This window comes from Elephantulus edwardii, unplaced genomic scaffold (assembly GCF_000299155.1).
Source record: "Elephantulus edwardii isolate Elephantulus edwardi_28Jun2011 unplaced genomic scaffold, EleEdw1.0 scaffold00348, whole genome shotgun sequence".
NCBI classification, from domain to species: Eukaryota; Metazoa; Chordata; class Mammalia; order Macroscelidea; family Macroscelididae; genus Elephantulus; species Elephantulus edwardii.
Window position 1 is genome coordinate 1,180,350 of NW_006400098.1, and position 13,360 is coordinate 1,193,709.

Consider the following 13,360-nt stretch of genomic DNA (forward strand, 5'->3'; position numbering starts at 1 on the left):
ATGAAATTAATTTTTATTTTATAATGGTTTGCTCGCAAATTTCGTACACATTGATTTTCACATTGGACCATTCCCATTTCTTTTACTCACCACCCACCCCTCCCTCTGCCCATCAGACTGTGTGACCCAATGGTTACCCCCGCTGCCCATCCCCACCCCTCTGCCCCTACACTCCGCCTCCTTGGTCCTCATACACATTTTATTAGTTATCCTTCTTTTCCTCCAATAGGGGCCCTATACAGTATTTGTCCTTACGGGACTGAGTTAGTTCACTTAGCATAATGCTCTCCAGTCCCTTCCAAGTTATGAAGTAATTTTCAAAATCATTGCTCCTGAGTGCTGCGTAATATTCCATCGTGGGAATGGACCACAATTTCTCAATCCATTTGATTGTGGTTGGACATTTGGGCTGTTTCCATGTTCTTGTGAGGGTGAATGACTTTGCTATGGACATTGGGGTACAAATCTCCGTTTGTGTCTCATTTCTCATTTTCTTGGGGTGTATTCCAAGGAGTGGAATAGCTGCGTGGTATGGCATTTCTCTTGTTCAGCTTTTTGAGGAAATGCCAAGCTGCCTTCTAGAGTGGATGCACCTGTCTGTCCTTTTTGAGATGGGTGACGCTCAGACAGACCAGCTGGGATCAGGAGAAACCTCTCTTCTGTCTGTGCCCACTCAGACTCGCATTGGGGAACTGAGATGGGGTTGCTGGGAGGAGCTGTTCCTCTTCCTGTGGGGTGGCTGACGTGACAGCCCCGTGAGGGACAGGGCACATGCTCAGAGTGTCACACAACTGTGCGTCCGTGTGTCCTGCCGAGAGCTGCAGTCTCCCTCATCTACCATAGGATAAACACAGAGCAGAGACACTATGACAGTGGGCCTCGTGTCGCTGCTGTGCCTCGGTGAGATGTGGGGAAGATGAGGGGAGCTACCAAAGGAGGGGTTCTGGGGTCACAGCCAGGGCTGGTCTGACCCCAGACCTCAGGAGGCAACAGGGCAGGAGAGGACTTGCCCTGGTGTTGGGGACATATCTCTCATGTGGGTCTCTCTTCCAGGTTTCAGTCTGAGTCAGAGGATCCGAGCACAGCATGGTGAGTACTTCCAGATCTTCCTGGGTAATGGGGACACATGAGGACGCTGGGCTGAGGAGAAGGAACTGAGGCCAGGACACGACCTCATTCAAGTCCACTGTGTTCCCTTCCAGAGACCCTCCCCAAGCCCACCCTCTGGGCTGAGCCAAGACCTCTGATCTATTCAAGGCATCCAGGAGCCATCTGGTGTCAGGCGTCCCTGGAGGCTCAGAGGTACCTTCTGAGCAAAGAAGGAAGCCCAGAACCCTGGGACACGCAGCAGCCACTGGAGCCCAGAGACAAGGCCAAGTTCCTCATTGTACACATGACAGTGGACTATGCAGGGCGATACCACTGTCAGTACTGTACTCAGTCCGGATGCTCAGCACGCAGTGACGTCCTGGAGCTGGTGATGACAGGTGAGAGGACGCTGTGGTTCCCGCCTCAGGACTGCCCTGTGGGGAGGGGTCTGGTCTCACAGGTGTCTTCCCTCTCACAGCGCAGCCCAGGGTGATCTGGAAGGAGATCCGAGACCCCATTTATCACATCTCCCCCCTTTTCTTCCAGGAGACTTTGATAAACCCACCCTCACAGCCGTTCCCGTCCCTGGGGAGGCCCCAGGCGGGAAGATGTCCCTCCAGTGCGGCTCACGGTTGGGATTTGATAGGTTTGTTCTGTTGGACGAGGGAGACCCCAGGCGCTCCTGGACCCTGGACTCACAGCAACTCTCCAGTGGACGTTATCAGGCCGTGTTCCCTGTGGACCCTGTGACCAGTCACAGGCGGACATTCAGATGCTATGGGTATTTCAGGACCCAGCCTTATATGTGGTCGGACTCCAGTGACATCCTGGAATTCCCGGACACAGGTGAGGAGCCAGGGCCTCGCTCTCAAATGACTTAAGGCCTGAGAGAGGAAGGACAGTGAGGGAGGGGAGACTACCTGGAAACTGAGCCAGAGACACAGACACAAAAACATTGACGCGGAAACCCCGGCAGGAAGGGGAGAGTTGTTTAGAAGAACCAGTTTCTTCACTTCCATCACTTGTCTTTCTCTCCCAGGACTGTACAGGAAGCCCTCTCTCTGGGCCCATCACGGCCCCATTGTGGCCTCTGGAGAGAGCCTGACCCTCACGTGTCACTCTGATGTCAGATATGACCGATTTGCTCTGTCTAAGGAGGGGACACTGCACCCCTCCCAGACTCCTTCTGGGCAGCCCCAGGCTGGGCTGTCTCGGGCTGACTTCCTCCTGGGTCCCATGAGCCACACCCATGGGGGCCGGTACAGATGCCATGGTGGATACAATTTCTCCCAAGAGTGGTCGCCCCCCAGTGAGTCCGTGGACATCCTGGTCTCAGGTGAGGAACCTCTGAACTCTGCATGGAGAGTTTTAGGGGGTGAGAGTCGGTGAGTGACTGTGGAGTTGTAAGACAATTAGAAAAAGAGAAAGAGAGAGAGCGAGAAACAGAGGCTGGGGAGGGGGGGAGAGAGAGAGAGATTTATGAGGGAGGAATATTCTGGTCTAGAAATGCCAGGAAATAGCGACAAGAGGAAAGATTACATCGTCTAAACTGTAACATCCTCAGCTCAGGTCAGAGGTGGACACGGGGCAGCCCTGACGTCTCCTTCTCTTCTCTAGGACAGCTCCCCTTCACACCCATCCTCAGGGTATCCGCGGGCTTTCCAGTGACCTCAGAAGAGAACGTGACCCTTCAGTGCATGTCATCAAACCGAGTGGACACTTTCCTTTTGTGCAATGAGAGAGGATCAGATCTGCCCCTTCGTGTGAGAGCCCAGCAGCAAGGTCAAGTCCATCAAGCCACCTTCACCTTGAGTCCTGCGACCTCAGCCCAGTGGAGGGACTACAGATGCTATGGTTCATCGGACACGTCCCCCTACGTGCTGTCCCACCCCAGCAGCAGCCCCCTGGAGACGGTGACGCCAGGTGAGCCATCCTCATCATCGTGTTGGACTCTGTGCTGGTGGTCGTCAGGGCTCTGCTCCCAGGACAGTCTGGTGTTGGCAAGTGTGTGTGTGTGACCTCTGAAGAACAGTCAACAGGAGGGTCTGCCTCTCAGCATAAAGGAAGTCACTGGGGTTCTCCTCCACGCAGTCACCACCATGCGTGCTGAAGGGGCCAGGTGGGGTCCGGGAGAGTCTGGGGACACAGGAGGAAACTGAGCTGACAAGGGGACATCGTGGGGCAACATCAGCATGTCTGCGTCTTCTTGTTCTTCCTACAGGACTCTCTGGGGGTCCCAGCCACACACCCACAGTGCCCAGGGCAACGACTGGTGAGTTACAAGGACTTTTGTCAGAGGCTTTTGTCCTTCACCCAAGTCTTTCATGGGAACCCCTCAGCTGGCCTGACTTCTAGATCCAATACTCGTCCATGTCTGTGGCCCTGGGGAGTTGGTCACAGGTTGGGGAGGTGACCACAGGACTCTGTCAGGGACTCTGAAGCTGGGATGAGGTGATGGATGGGGTGATGGGGTGATGGATGGGGTAGTGGATGGGGTGACAGGGTGACGGGTGGGGTGGTGGATGGGGTGATGGGTGGGGTGACGGATGGGGTGACGGATGGGGTGATGGCTAAGCACAAGGGTATCCTGAGGGGTGTAGGTGAGAGGAAGATTTGCCCGGACAATAGGAGATAGAGCTCCCACTCCAGTCCTTTACCTTCACCGTCCTGGCCGCCAGGAAATGTCCACGTTCTCCTCCTTCTCTCCACGCTGTTGGAGCCAGGCGGTGTGTGCAGAAGGGACATTGCTTCAGAAGGAATTGAGAAGCATCTCGCGTGGATGAGTGTTTCCTGATGATAATTCTGCATAATTCCCTTTGCAGCTGTCAGGGACCTCTCCAGAGTAGGGAAGAGCAACGATGGTAGTCTGGAGACTAAGGTGTGCCTGACCCTTAGGTTATAGTCTTTGCAATTACTTGCTATGTGTCAGAAAGCTAGACAGTGACTAGGGAGGATAGAAGGAGAGTGGATGCCTTTGAGCTGTGGTGCTAGAGAAGAGTATTGACTATACCATGGGCTGCTAGCAGAACAAACAAGTTCGTTCTAGAGAAGGTACTCCTTGGAGGCAAGGATTCTGAAGCTTTGTCTGACATACTTGCATGTTGCAAGGAGGGACCAGTCCTTGGAGAGGGACATCATGCATTGGAGAGTGGAGGGACAGCACAGGAAAGGAAGCCCCTCGAAGAGATGGATTGACTCAGTGACTGGGGTAACGAGGGTAGGTGTGTCAGAGACAATAAAGTTGGCTCAGGCTAGAGCAGGGTTCAGAACTATTGGACATAGGGTCGCTACAACAAGCCACTTGACAGCACGTAACAACAGCAACATCTGGGACACACAGTCTCTCTGAAATCCTGGCTGAGATCCCAAGGCACCTTTCAGTTCTGAGAGAGAGAAGCTCTTGCAGTCTGTCTATGTCGAGCGGGTGACACTGAGTCATTGGTGCAGTGGGGGAGAACAGAGAAATAGGGAACATGGGGTCCTGAACTCTTTCTACCACCTCAGAGATGCAGGGAGGGTAACTTGCTTTCTGGGCTAAGCAGGGAAATGGTCACCATCCCAATTTGAGTCTTCAAGGCTTTCTCTAAGTGACCACTTTCTGGTTTCAGGAGGAACAGACTTTGGTAGTGGTCATGGACGAGAGAAGCCAAGTAGCCCCTCAGTCCCACTTCACCCCCATCCCCAGTGGCAGGTGGGGTGACAGGCAAGCTCCGGGGCCCCCCGGTCCGTATGGATGGCAGTACTGAGAGCAGTGGCTCTGGACAGGCCTATCACCACGTGGCGTCGTTATCCCGGGGAAGGAGATGAGTGCACAAAGGAACAGTACTGGATTAGGACCCTGGTTTTCAGGAGGAGCTCGGTTCTTCACAGTCTGTGTGGGAGGTGTCTCTGGATCAGGTGGTTTCACGTCCTTTGACAATGTCACCCAGTGTGACACGCACAGCCTTCTCACCTCGTGATGCCGCAGGTGCCTGGGAATGCCCCTCCACGCGTGGGCTTCTGCCTTGTGGCAGGTGGCTCCCATCGCCCTCCACCCCTCATCCCTCTGCACGCCTTATCTGCAGTCTCTTCACTCATTCTTGCAGCCTCTTGTGGGAAGCGCTCTGATGAACCTTCCCTGTTGTTGTTAGTTGCTGTATGAAGTGTTTCTGACTCACACGTGAAGAGCATATACCCGTTTTGTGGGGTTTTCAAGGTGGGATCTTTCAGGAGCGGATCTCCAGGCCTGCCATCCACGGTGCCTCTGGGGAGGTTCAAACTGGCAGCCTTTCCGTTAGTAGCCAAGCACTTAACTGCATCACTGAGGGAGCCCTCGGAATTCTCTCACACAGCTCATTGGAGACTAGGGTGCGTCTGGTCAAAGTCACGGTGTTTTCAGTTGCTTCTCATGCCCCTGAGAGTTGGACAATCATTAAGATCAATGCCTTCGAACTGTGGTGTTGAGGAAGAGTATGGCGTACCCCGCACGGACTGCCTAAAACAGAACAGGTCTTAGAGGAAGTGGAACTAGAGAGCTTCTTCGAGGCGAGGCCAGTGACGCTTCATCTCACATCCTTTGAGCGTGTTGCCAGGAGGGGCCGGTCCTTGGAAAAGGACGTCAGGCTGGAAGGGTGGAGGGTCAGAGGCAGAGAGGAAGACTTTCGTCAAGATGGTCTGACAGAGTGACTGTAACAACGGACGTGAGCGTGGTGGAGACGGGGAGGTGACATGAGACGGGGCAGGTTTCAGGTCTGTTGCTCTTAAGGTCGCTATGACCATGGCACCTACCACCACCACCCCCATCAGCACTTAGATAAGGTGAAGCAGATCTGGTGGGAAAGTAGAAAAACAAAACAACAACAAAAAGGCAAGGCGCTCGGGGTCAGACAGTCTTGGGTTTAAATCCCAGCGTTGCCACTACTGCCCGGGTGGGAGGGGCTTACCTGTCTGGGTCTCAGTTTCCACATCTGTAAAATGGGGTAGAAAGAGCCGACCGTATGTTACAGGATTGTTGTGATGGTTAAATGGTGACTGCAAAGAACCCAGCATGTGCCTAGCACGTAGTGGGCGTCCAGTCAAGCAGGCCTTCTTAGCTTATCCACGATGTGAAAGGAATGCTGTTGTTTCTGTCCCGAAGGTTTGAAAAGCTACCTGAACATTCTGATCGGTCTCTCTGTAGCCTTCGCTTTGCTCCTCCTCCTCGTCGTCTTCCTCCTTGTCATCGGACAACGTCGACGCCAGAGGAGACAGAAGGTGCTGGGTGAGTGGAGGATGGGGACGCCCGGGCTACCTGAGAACTGAGGCTTGGCTCAGAGATGAGGTGGATTCTCAGACTACAGGTACAGGTGGGCAGCAAGAAGTTGAACAAGTGTTCAGTTTTGAAAACATGACACGACAAGCGATCACAGAAACCTGGACCACCGTTTTCATTCCCATCTGCCTCCTTGATTTTCTGAGCCACCGGCCTGGGCATCGCGGGAAGTCAGGTGGGCAAGGGCAGGGCCTAGTCTGTGGAGGTAACAGTGGTATGTCCACTATGTAAGGGGTACGTTGGTGAAGAGAAGGCGTTTTAGTCAGGGTGCAGGGCAGTAAGGAGTGCGTATGGGGTGTGAGTTGCAGAGGCCATTAGTGTACTTGGGATACTAGTTGCTTTGAGAAAATATAGAGGGGTATTGAAAATCATGGGAACTCCGTGCATTCGTTTCTAGGTTTGCCCTAACAAGGTGCCTGCTCGACTTAAAAGAACAAGCGCTTATGATCCCACAGTTCTGGCCACTTGGAGTTCGAATCTTTCAAACTTTTTCCAATAACACTCTTGTGCGTTTCAGAGGCTGTCATCGGATTGATTTTTCTAAGGAGTTAAGCACGAGCTTTTTTAAAAAGTTGTTTTCATTTTACAAAACAGCATTTAAATCATACTTGCAGGTTATGTGAGCTACTCTTCAGTGTTATGTCGTACGACTTTCCTGTGGGTAGGAACGGATACAAGCTATTCAAGATTAGCTCTTCCCGTGGTCCTTAATTTAGCCAATGGGGGGTAGTTTTGGGGTGCCTTAAAGACTGACTTCTCACTTTTTTTCCAGGTGCTGTGGACACAGGTGTTAAAACCAGAGCCCTACAGAAAAAGTATGTCCTTCCCACCCCCCCTCCCCGGCTCCCATTGGGCTGTAACTCCTTGGTCACAGCTCAATGCCCCTATTTCTCCTCCACAGCCCCCCCAGTCCCATGGCTGATGTTCAGGACGACATTCAATGTAAGTAGGAAGAGAGGAGGGGTTTTCCTGGTGGGACATGGGGTGAGGGGGATTGGTTGATAGAGTTCTGGGCTTGGGGAAGGGGCGGAGGGCAGGAGGGTGGAGTGTTGGACAGAGGAGGGGGTGAAGTCACTGAGATGACAGAGGTCAGTGAGTGGAGTGGGTGGGGTGTGAAGGAGTTGGGAAAGACCCACCAGGGGCCTGAAAAGACAGGGTAATCATGGGCCTAGATCAATGGTGATTAATTTTATAAAACACTGTGGACATGCAGGCGTGGCATCCACTTTCTAAACAACACGCCTCTGGAAACTCTATGAGCTTTGAGAAATGACGATAGTCCTAGACAGGCTTCAGATCTTTTGTTCCTGGGGTCGCTATGAGTCGTGCTCGACTTGATGACAATCAACAACAACCTGTATATGAATGAGCGTGTGAAACACAATGTGAAGGAATTTGAAACATAATGTATATGAATGGAACACAGGATATGATATTAGAATTTTATATACAAATCAATATACAGTTGAAAAAGAAAAGTGGGAACCGTTAGGGTATCAGTTAAATGTGTCTGCTTGCAGGCAGTGTAGATAGAGACTCTTATCTCCCACTCCTTCTTGTTGATCTGCTGGGTCACGATCCAGGACCACCAAACACAAAGGGGAACATTCAGGATAAACTCCTTTAATGTGACTAAGACCCCTCTGGCGCAATTGTCAAAGGCACAACGAAGGAGGAAACTCAGCCTTCAAGAATTGTGCTATTTACAAAGGAAAAGGAAGGGTTCAGGGCTTCAGGATGAAGATCGTAAATAATCTCTCTATCTGTGATCCCAGAGATGTCAGTCGATTGTCTCCCCATCTCCCAGGCTCTCCAGTTAACGGTGGGTGGGTGACACAGGACGTCAGAGAGTCAGGCATCTTGGCTAAGACATGAATTGGCTTCGGTTTCCTCCCTGCAGATGCCATCGTGGGAGGCGTCCAACCCAAGATGCAAAGACAGCTGGACAACGAGGTGAGTGCCCTTCTCCTGTGCTGGGAACCCCGACAACATACTCATGGATTTACATCCAATAGATGGTGCTTCTCTGTCTTCAGGTCACCAAACCCCCAGCAGCATCTGCTCTCTGCCCGCGTCTCGGTGACCCAGACATCATTCTGAGCTGGTTGTCCTGCCACTATGTGACTCTCTTGATCTTTGAATTAGTTGTGCCTCTGGTCTCAGATTCCAGGGGCCTGTAGATATGGATGTCCGGTTAGTGCACTGACACTGAGAATAGGAGAGGAGCGAAAAGATGCTCAGAGTTGTGGACAGAAAGGGAGGAAGCAGCCAGAATGTCCCGTGCTGTATGGAGCTTGTGGAGGTAAAAGCAATTGTTGTTGTTGTTGTTGTATGTCATCAAATCAAAACCGATTCATAGCTGAGACTCCAGGTGGCTTCCAGAGGCAGTAAACCACAGGGGAGGAGTTTGCCCACTTTTCTCTCATGGACCCTGTTGCTGATTCGAACCTAGTCCTTCAGGTGGGCAGAGCAGTTCCTTGTCACTAAGCCACCAGAGCTCCCTGCATCTCAAAGCCTTGGGACCCCTGTGGGCAGCTTACTCTGCCCTGCGGGGCTCCTTTGAGTTTGAGCCTCCTTGGTGGCAGTGGTTTCCTGTTGCTTTCCTGGGTCATTGGGAGAACTTCGGGGAGCCATTGGGATTTTTTAGAACCAGGAAGCTGCACGATCTAATTTTTGTTTACAATACACTGTGACTTCCTGGTGCGAAATTTCCTGACACTGGACAAGGGGGCCAGTGCCACCCCCCCCACCTCTTTTTGTCAGCAGAGTCCTGAGAATGGACACGCACAGGTCACATCCTACGCCCAGGTGGTCCGCCCCTCCCTGCTTCCTTATTAAGGGACCATCTGGGCACGCAGGACAGACAGACAGAGGAAAAGATGTAGGTGGACAAGTAGGTGCGTTCTTTTCTCTCCAGACCCTCCAATTTCCCCCTGATCCCTACCTCTCACTTTACTTCTCACTTTCTTCCCACTTCAGACTTCTGCAGCTGCAGACCCTCATGCTGTGACTTACGTCCAGCTGGGCGACTTGACTCTGGGACAGAAGACAAGGCCACCTCCGTACTCCCAGGCAGGGGAGCCCCCAAATCAGCCCAGAGTGTATGCTGTCCTGGCCCTCAGTTAACCCCCAAACAACCGGGATCCCCCACATTCCAGGCAGGGAGCCTGCAGGAAACCCTTGAGGCTCTTCCAGAAGGTTCTCAGCTGAGGAATTCCAACCGGGAGACCTTTTCCAAGCAAGTGGGATATTCTAGGCCTTTTCAGACGCCTAATTCGGCAAATAGAGATGCATAACAAATATGCATATGCATAGCATATGCAAATAGAGTATTTTGGGAAATAAAGTAATATCCTTCTAATTATTCAATGTTTGCACGGGATGAGGAGGGGTGATCTCATAAATAAAAATAGATTTCCTTTCACCGGAATGAAAATGAAATTTATACAACAAAATCTGTGAAATGGGAAACTTAAGTGCTAACAGGAAAATATTAGGAAAAGAAGAAAGCTTCACAAATCTATGAGTGGAAGTCAAAATGCGCTCGAGGACACAGAACATCGGTAAGATCTTGTCTTACGAAGGTAGAGATGGAATAGCAAATTCATCCCACGGAAGTCAGAAATGGAATGGAACCACCCAAGAGCTTCGATTAATAAGGAAAACACAAAAGAGGTAAAAATCAATGACGTGTCAGGAATATCTTCTTTAAGACCTTTAAAAATGTCTAAGTCCTCACAGTTCTGGCCGAGAGAAGGAAAGAAGCCCTAACTGCTGATATCAGCAGTGACTTAGGGAACACCCTCCAGATTTTGTGGCGGTGGTGTTGTTGTTTTGTGTCATCAAGTCTCCTATGACTCATAATGACCCTATGTACAATAGCTCTAAACCCTGCTCTATCTTGTGCCAATCTCACTGTCTTCTGACACACTCACCCTGATTACTCCAGCCACTGAATCAATGCACCTCCTTGAGGGTCTTCCTCTCCTGCACTGTCCCTCTCCAAGGACTGGTTCCTCCTTGCAACATGTCCAGAGTATGCCAGATGAAGCCTCAGAATCCTTGCCTCCAAGGAGCAGCCTGGCTTAAACCTTTCTAGGGTGAACCTGTTTGTTTTCTTAGCAGTCCATGGTACATTCAATATTCATCTCCAGCACCACAGCTCAAAAACATCAATTCTTCTTCTATCATCCAGCTTCTATAACCTTGAATAATGGACCCTAAGTTGATATCACCAGCATAGAGAGAGGTCAGGGGGCCTAGAGGGCAGAAAGTGATGCTACCAAGCCAAAGGTGGGTGACTCTAATCCGAGGCCCTTAGGCCTGTCTTTAATTGTTTTTGGTGAAACATTCTTCTAGGTCATATAGCCCTGGCCTGTCCACTTGCTATACAGAGAGGTAACTTGTGGTGGCTGTGAAGCCGAACACTGTGACACCGATGTGTCAAATGTGATAATGGTCACCCATGGTGGACAGTGTTTGGTGGCGCTTCCCGATTAAAACAAGTTTGGAAGCAGGAGAGGCATCCACTTCCATAATAGCTTGCCTCTGGAAACCCTATGAACTTGGAGAAAGGTTGAAAGTGATACAGGTGTCCAGGACTTTCTTTCATAGGGTCACTATGAGTCGTCTACAACTTGACGGCACTTAACAACAGCAACAAGTTGATATCAGCAGTGACACAGGGAACACCCTCCGGATTCTATAGACATCAGAAATGGACAGAGGAAACAAGCGTTCCAACTTAAGTGAAAGGGCAATCCCTTCAAAATACACGACCCCTCAGCGATCTGGATAGGTTGAAAGGTGACAGACACCTCTTGGTGGTTCGAATCCGTCAGTTTCTGCAGGTACAGGATGCAGCATCTCCACCCGTGCAATTTACAGCCTGTGAAACCACCGCCCACCCCCGGGTCAGCCTGGAGTCAGCTCTGACTTGAAGGCACTGAGTTTTGCACTTTCTTTTATTATTTAGACAGTGTATCTGAAAATGAGTGTTATTCCACAAAATCATGTTCGATGGTGATTTCATCTTAACCTCCAATCAAGTTCAAGTACTTGCCGCCAGTCTGACCTCTTCTGATTCCCGGTGACCCTGTAGGACAGAGCAGAGCAGCCTCCCGTGCTTTGAAAAGCCCTCTTGGCGGCTGAAGCAAGTCTCACAAAGTCCTTTTCCCGTCCAGTGATCGGTACCTTCAAACCACCGGCCCTGCAGTTAGCACCATTGACAATTAATCACCACAAGGAATCATGTCTTGCCAAAAACAGTTTCAGAGTTACCACTTTCCAAGGCAGGTTAGTTGGCCACCATGAGAACTCAACAAGGCTATTTGAAGAGATTTAAAAAACCTTCCACGTCAACAAACGCATGTATAGAGAAGCTGTGATGTATTTACACAATGGAATACTACGCAGCATTGAAAAACAAGAAACTCGTGAAATATTATGCAAAATGGGTGACCCTGGAGGACATTAAGCTGAGTGAAATATCTCAGTCATAAAAGGACAAATATTGCATCAGGCCACTCTTGTAAAATGGGACTCGCATTGTTGTTGTTGTTGTTATGTGCCGTCGAGTCGCTTGTGACTCATAGCGACCCTGTGTACAACAACCCTAAACCCTGCTCTATCCTGTGCCAATCGCACCGTCTCTGACACACCCATCCCAATTATCCCAGTCACTGAATCAATCCACCTCATAGAGGGCCTTCCTCTCCTGCGCTGTCCCTCCACCCTCCCAAGCATGATGTCCCTCTCCAAGGATTCGCATTAGTGTTGAGAAAAGGCAGAGAAGGAGGGGAGGAATAATGTACATTTCATTGAAACAAATAAGGAGAGAACTGTTCAAAGGATATATGATTGGGTATAATTGTCATGACAGGAGTCCAGAATGAAGGCTGCACAGAGGAGTGGACTTGGGGGGAGGGATTGTATAACAATGAAAGCGTTTTTCGTTTACTTTTCAAGAAGAAGAGTGAATTGGGGGAAGGGTGGACAGGGAGAAAAATGCAGCAATGAATGACTGGAAACCCTAAGTCTCTGTAAACTTTCATGAACGTTAATTTAAAAAACCCCAACACTCCACAGTTTAATTCCTCAGAAATTTCAGCGCAAAATAAACAAAACGTGGCAAAAAGTTCTCTCATGATAAAGTTGCACAGATTTTGTGACGTTAACATGGATTTATAATAAAAATTCAGTTGCTTTAAGTGGTGGTGGTGGTGGTCGCTGCTTTTGGCCCTGTTCCTCTTTATTGTAAGCCCACCCTCAATTGAACAAAGCCCTGTGCGATTTGGGGGTCACCCCCACACTCTCTTCTGGCTCTGAGCCCGTTGTTTCAGTCACTCTGTTCATCTAGTTGAGGGTCTTCCTTTCCTGTGGGTCTCTCTCCATTTCCTCCTGACAATAAGCCCAGAGTGTGGAGACAAAGTCTCACCTTCCTTGTTTTAAAAGAACACTTACTTTGACTGCAATTTTTCTAAGACAGACAGGTGTGCTGGTGTGGCTGTTGTTGCTAAACTCACACACAAGATTCAAAGACTTTCCTCAGCCTTCCATATTTATTGTTCAGCTCTCACCTGCATAGGAAGAAATTAAAAATACTGGTCCTTCAAGTGTTGTCTTAGGCAGCAGAGCAGCCCAAGGCAATACATCTTTCGGTTTCTTGACTGCTGCCTTCTTAGGAGTTGATTGTTGTTGCTGTTTGGTGCCGTCAAGTCGAGCACGACTCATGGCGACCCTGTGAACAAAAGATCTGAACCCTGTTCTGTCCTGCGCCCTCTCACACTTCCTGACACACATGAGCCCATTGCTACAGTCTCCATGTCAATCTACCTGGTTGAGGGTCTTGCTTGTAGACCCAAGGAAAATAAAGTTCTTGACAACTTTGATCTTTTCTCAGTTTGTCACGATGCTGTCTATTGGTCCAATTGTGAGGATTTTACTTTTTTTTTTAGTAATTTTTTTAGGAATGATTTTTTA

At 50.1% G+C, this 13,360-nt stretch overlaps 1 protein-coding gene across 1 annotated transcript; it reads left to right on the top strand.

Moving 5' to 3' along the window:
* The first annotated feature begins 866 nt into the window (after nucleotides 1-866).
* Nucleotides 867-1,970, top strand: LOC102848256 (leukocyte immunoglobulin-like receptor subfamily A member 6-like). The gene is made up of 4 exons (XM_006901866.1): nucleotides 867-900; nucleotides 1,054-1,089; nucleotides 1,203-1,487; nucleotides 1,636-1,970. Exons 1-4 carry the CDS (start codon nucleotides 867-869, stop codon nucleotides 1,968-1,970), a joined length of 690 nt encoding a protein of 229 aa, XP_006901928.1.
* Nucleotides 1,971-13,360: the final 11,390 nt, after the last annotated feature.

What these genes read in the sequence shown, in the direction of transcription:
- LOC102848256 (XM_006901866.1), top strand. Translation starts at nt 867, where the DNA reads ATGACAGTGGGCCTCGTGTCGCTGCTGTGCCTCG. An exon ending in GAGGATCCGAGCACAGCATG is followed by an intron (nt 1,090 to 1,202) that starts GTGAGTACTTCC and finishes GTTCCCTTCCAG; the next exon opens with AGACCCTCCCCAAGCCCACC. An exon ending in CCTGGAGCTGGTGATGACAG is followed by an intron (nt 1,488 to 1,635) that starts GTGAGAGGACGC and finishes CTTTTCTTCCAG; the next exon opens with GAGACTTTGATAAACCCACC.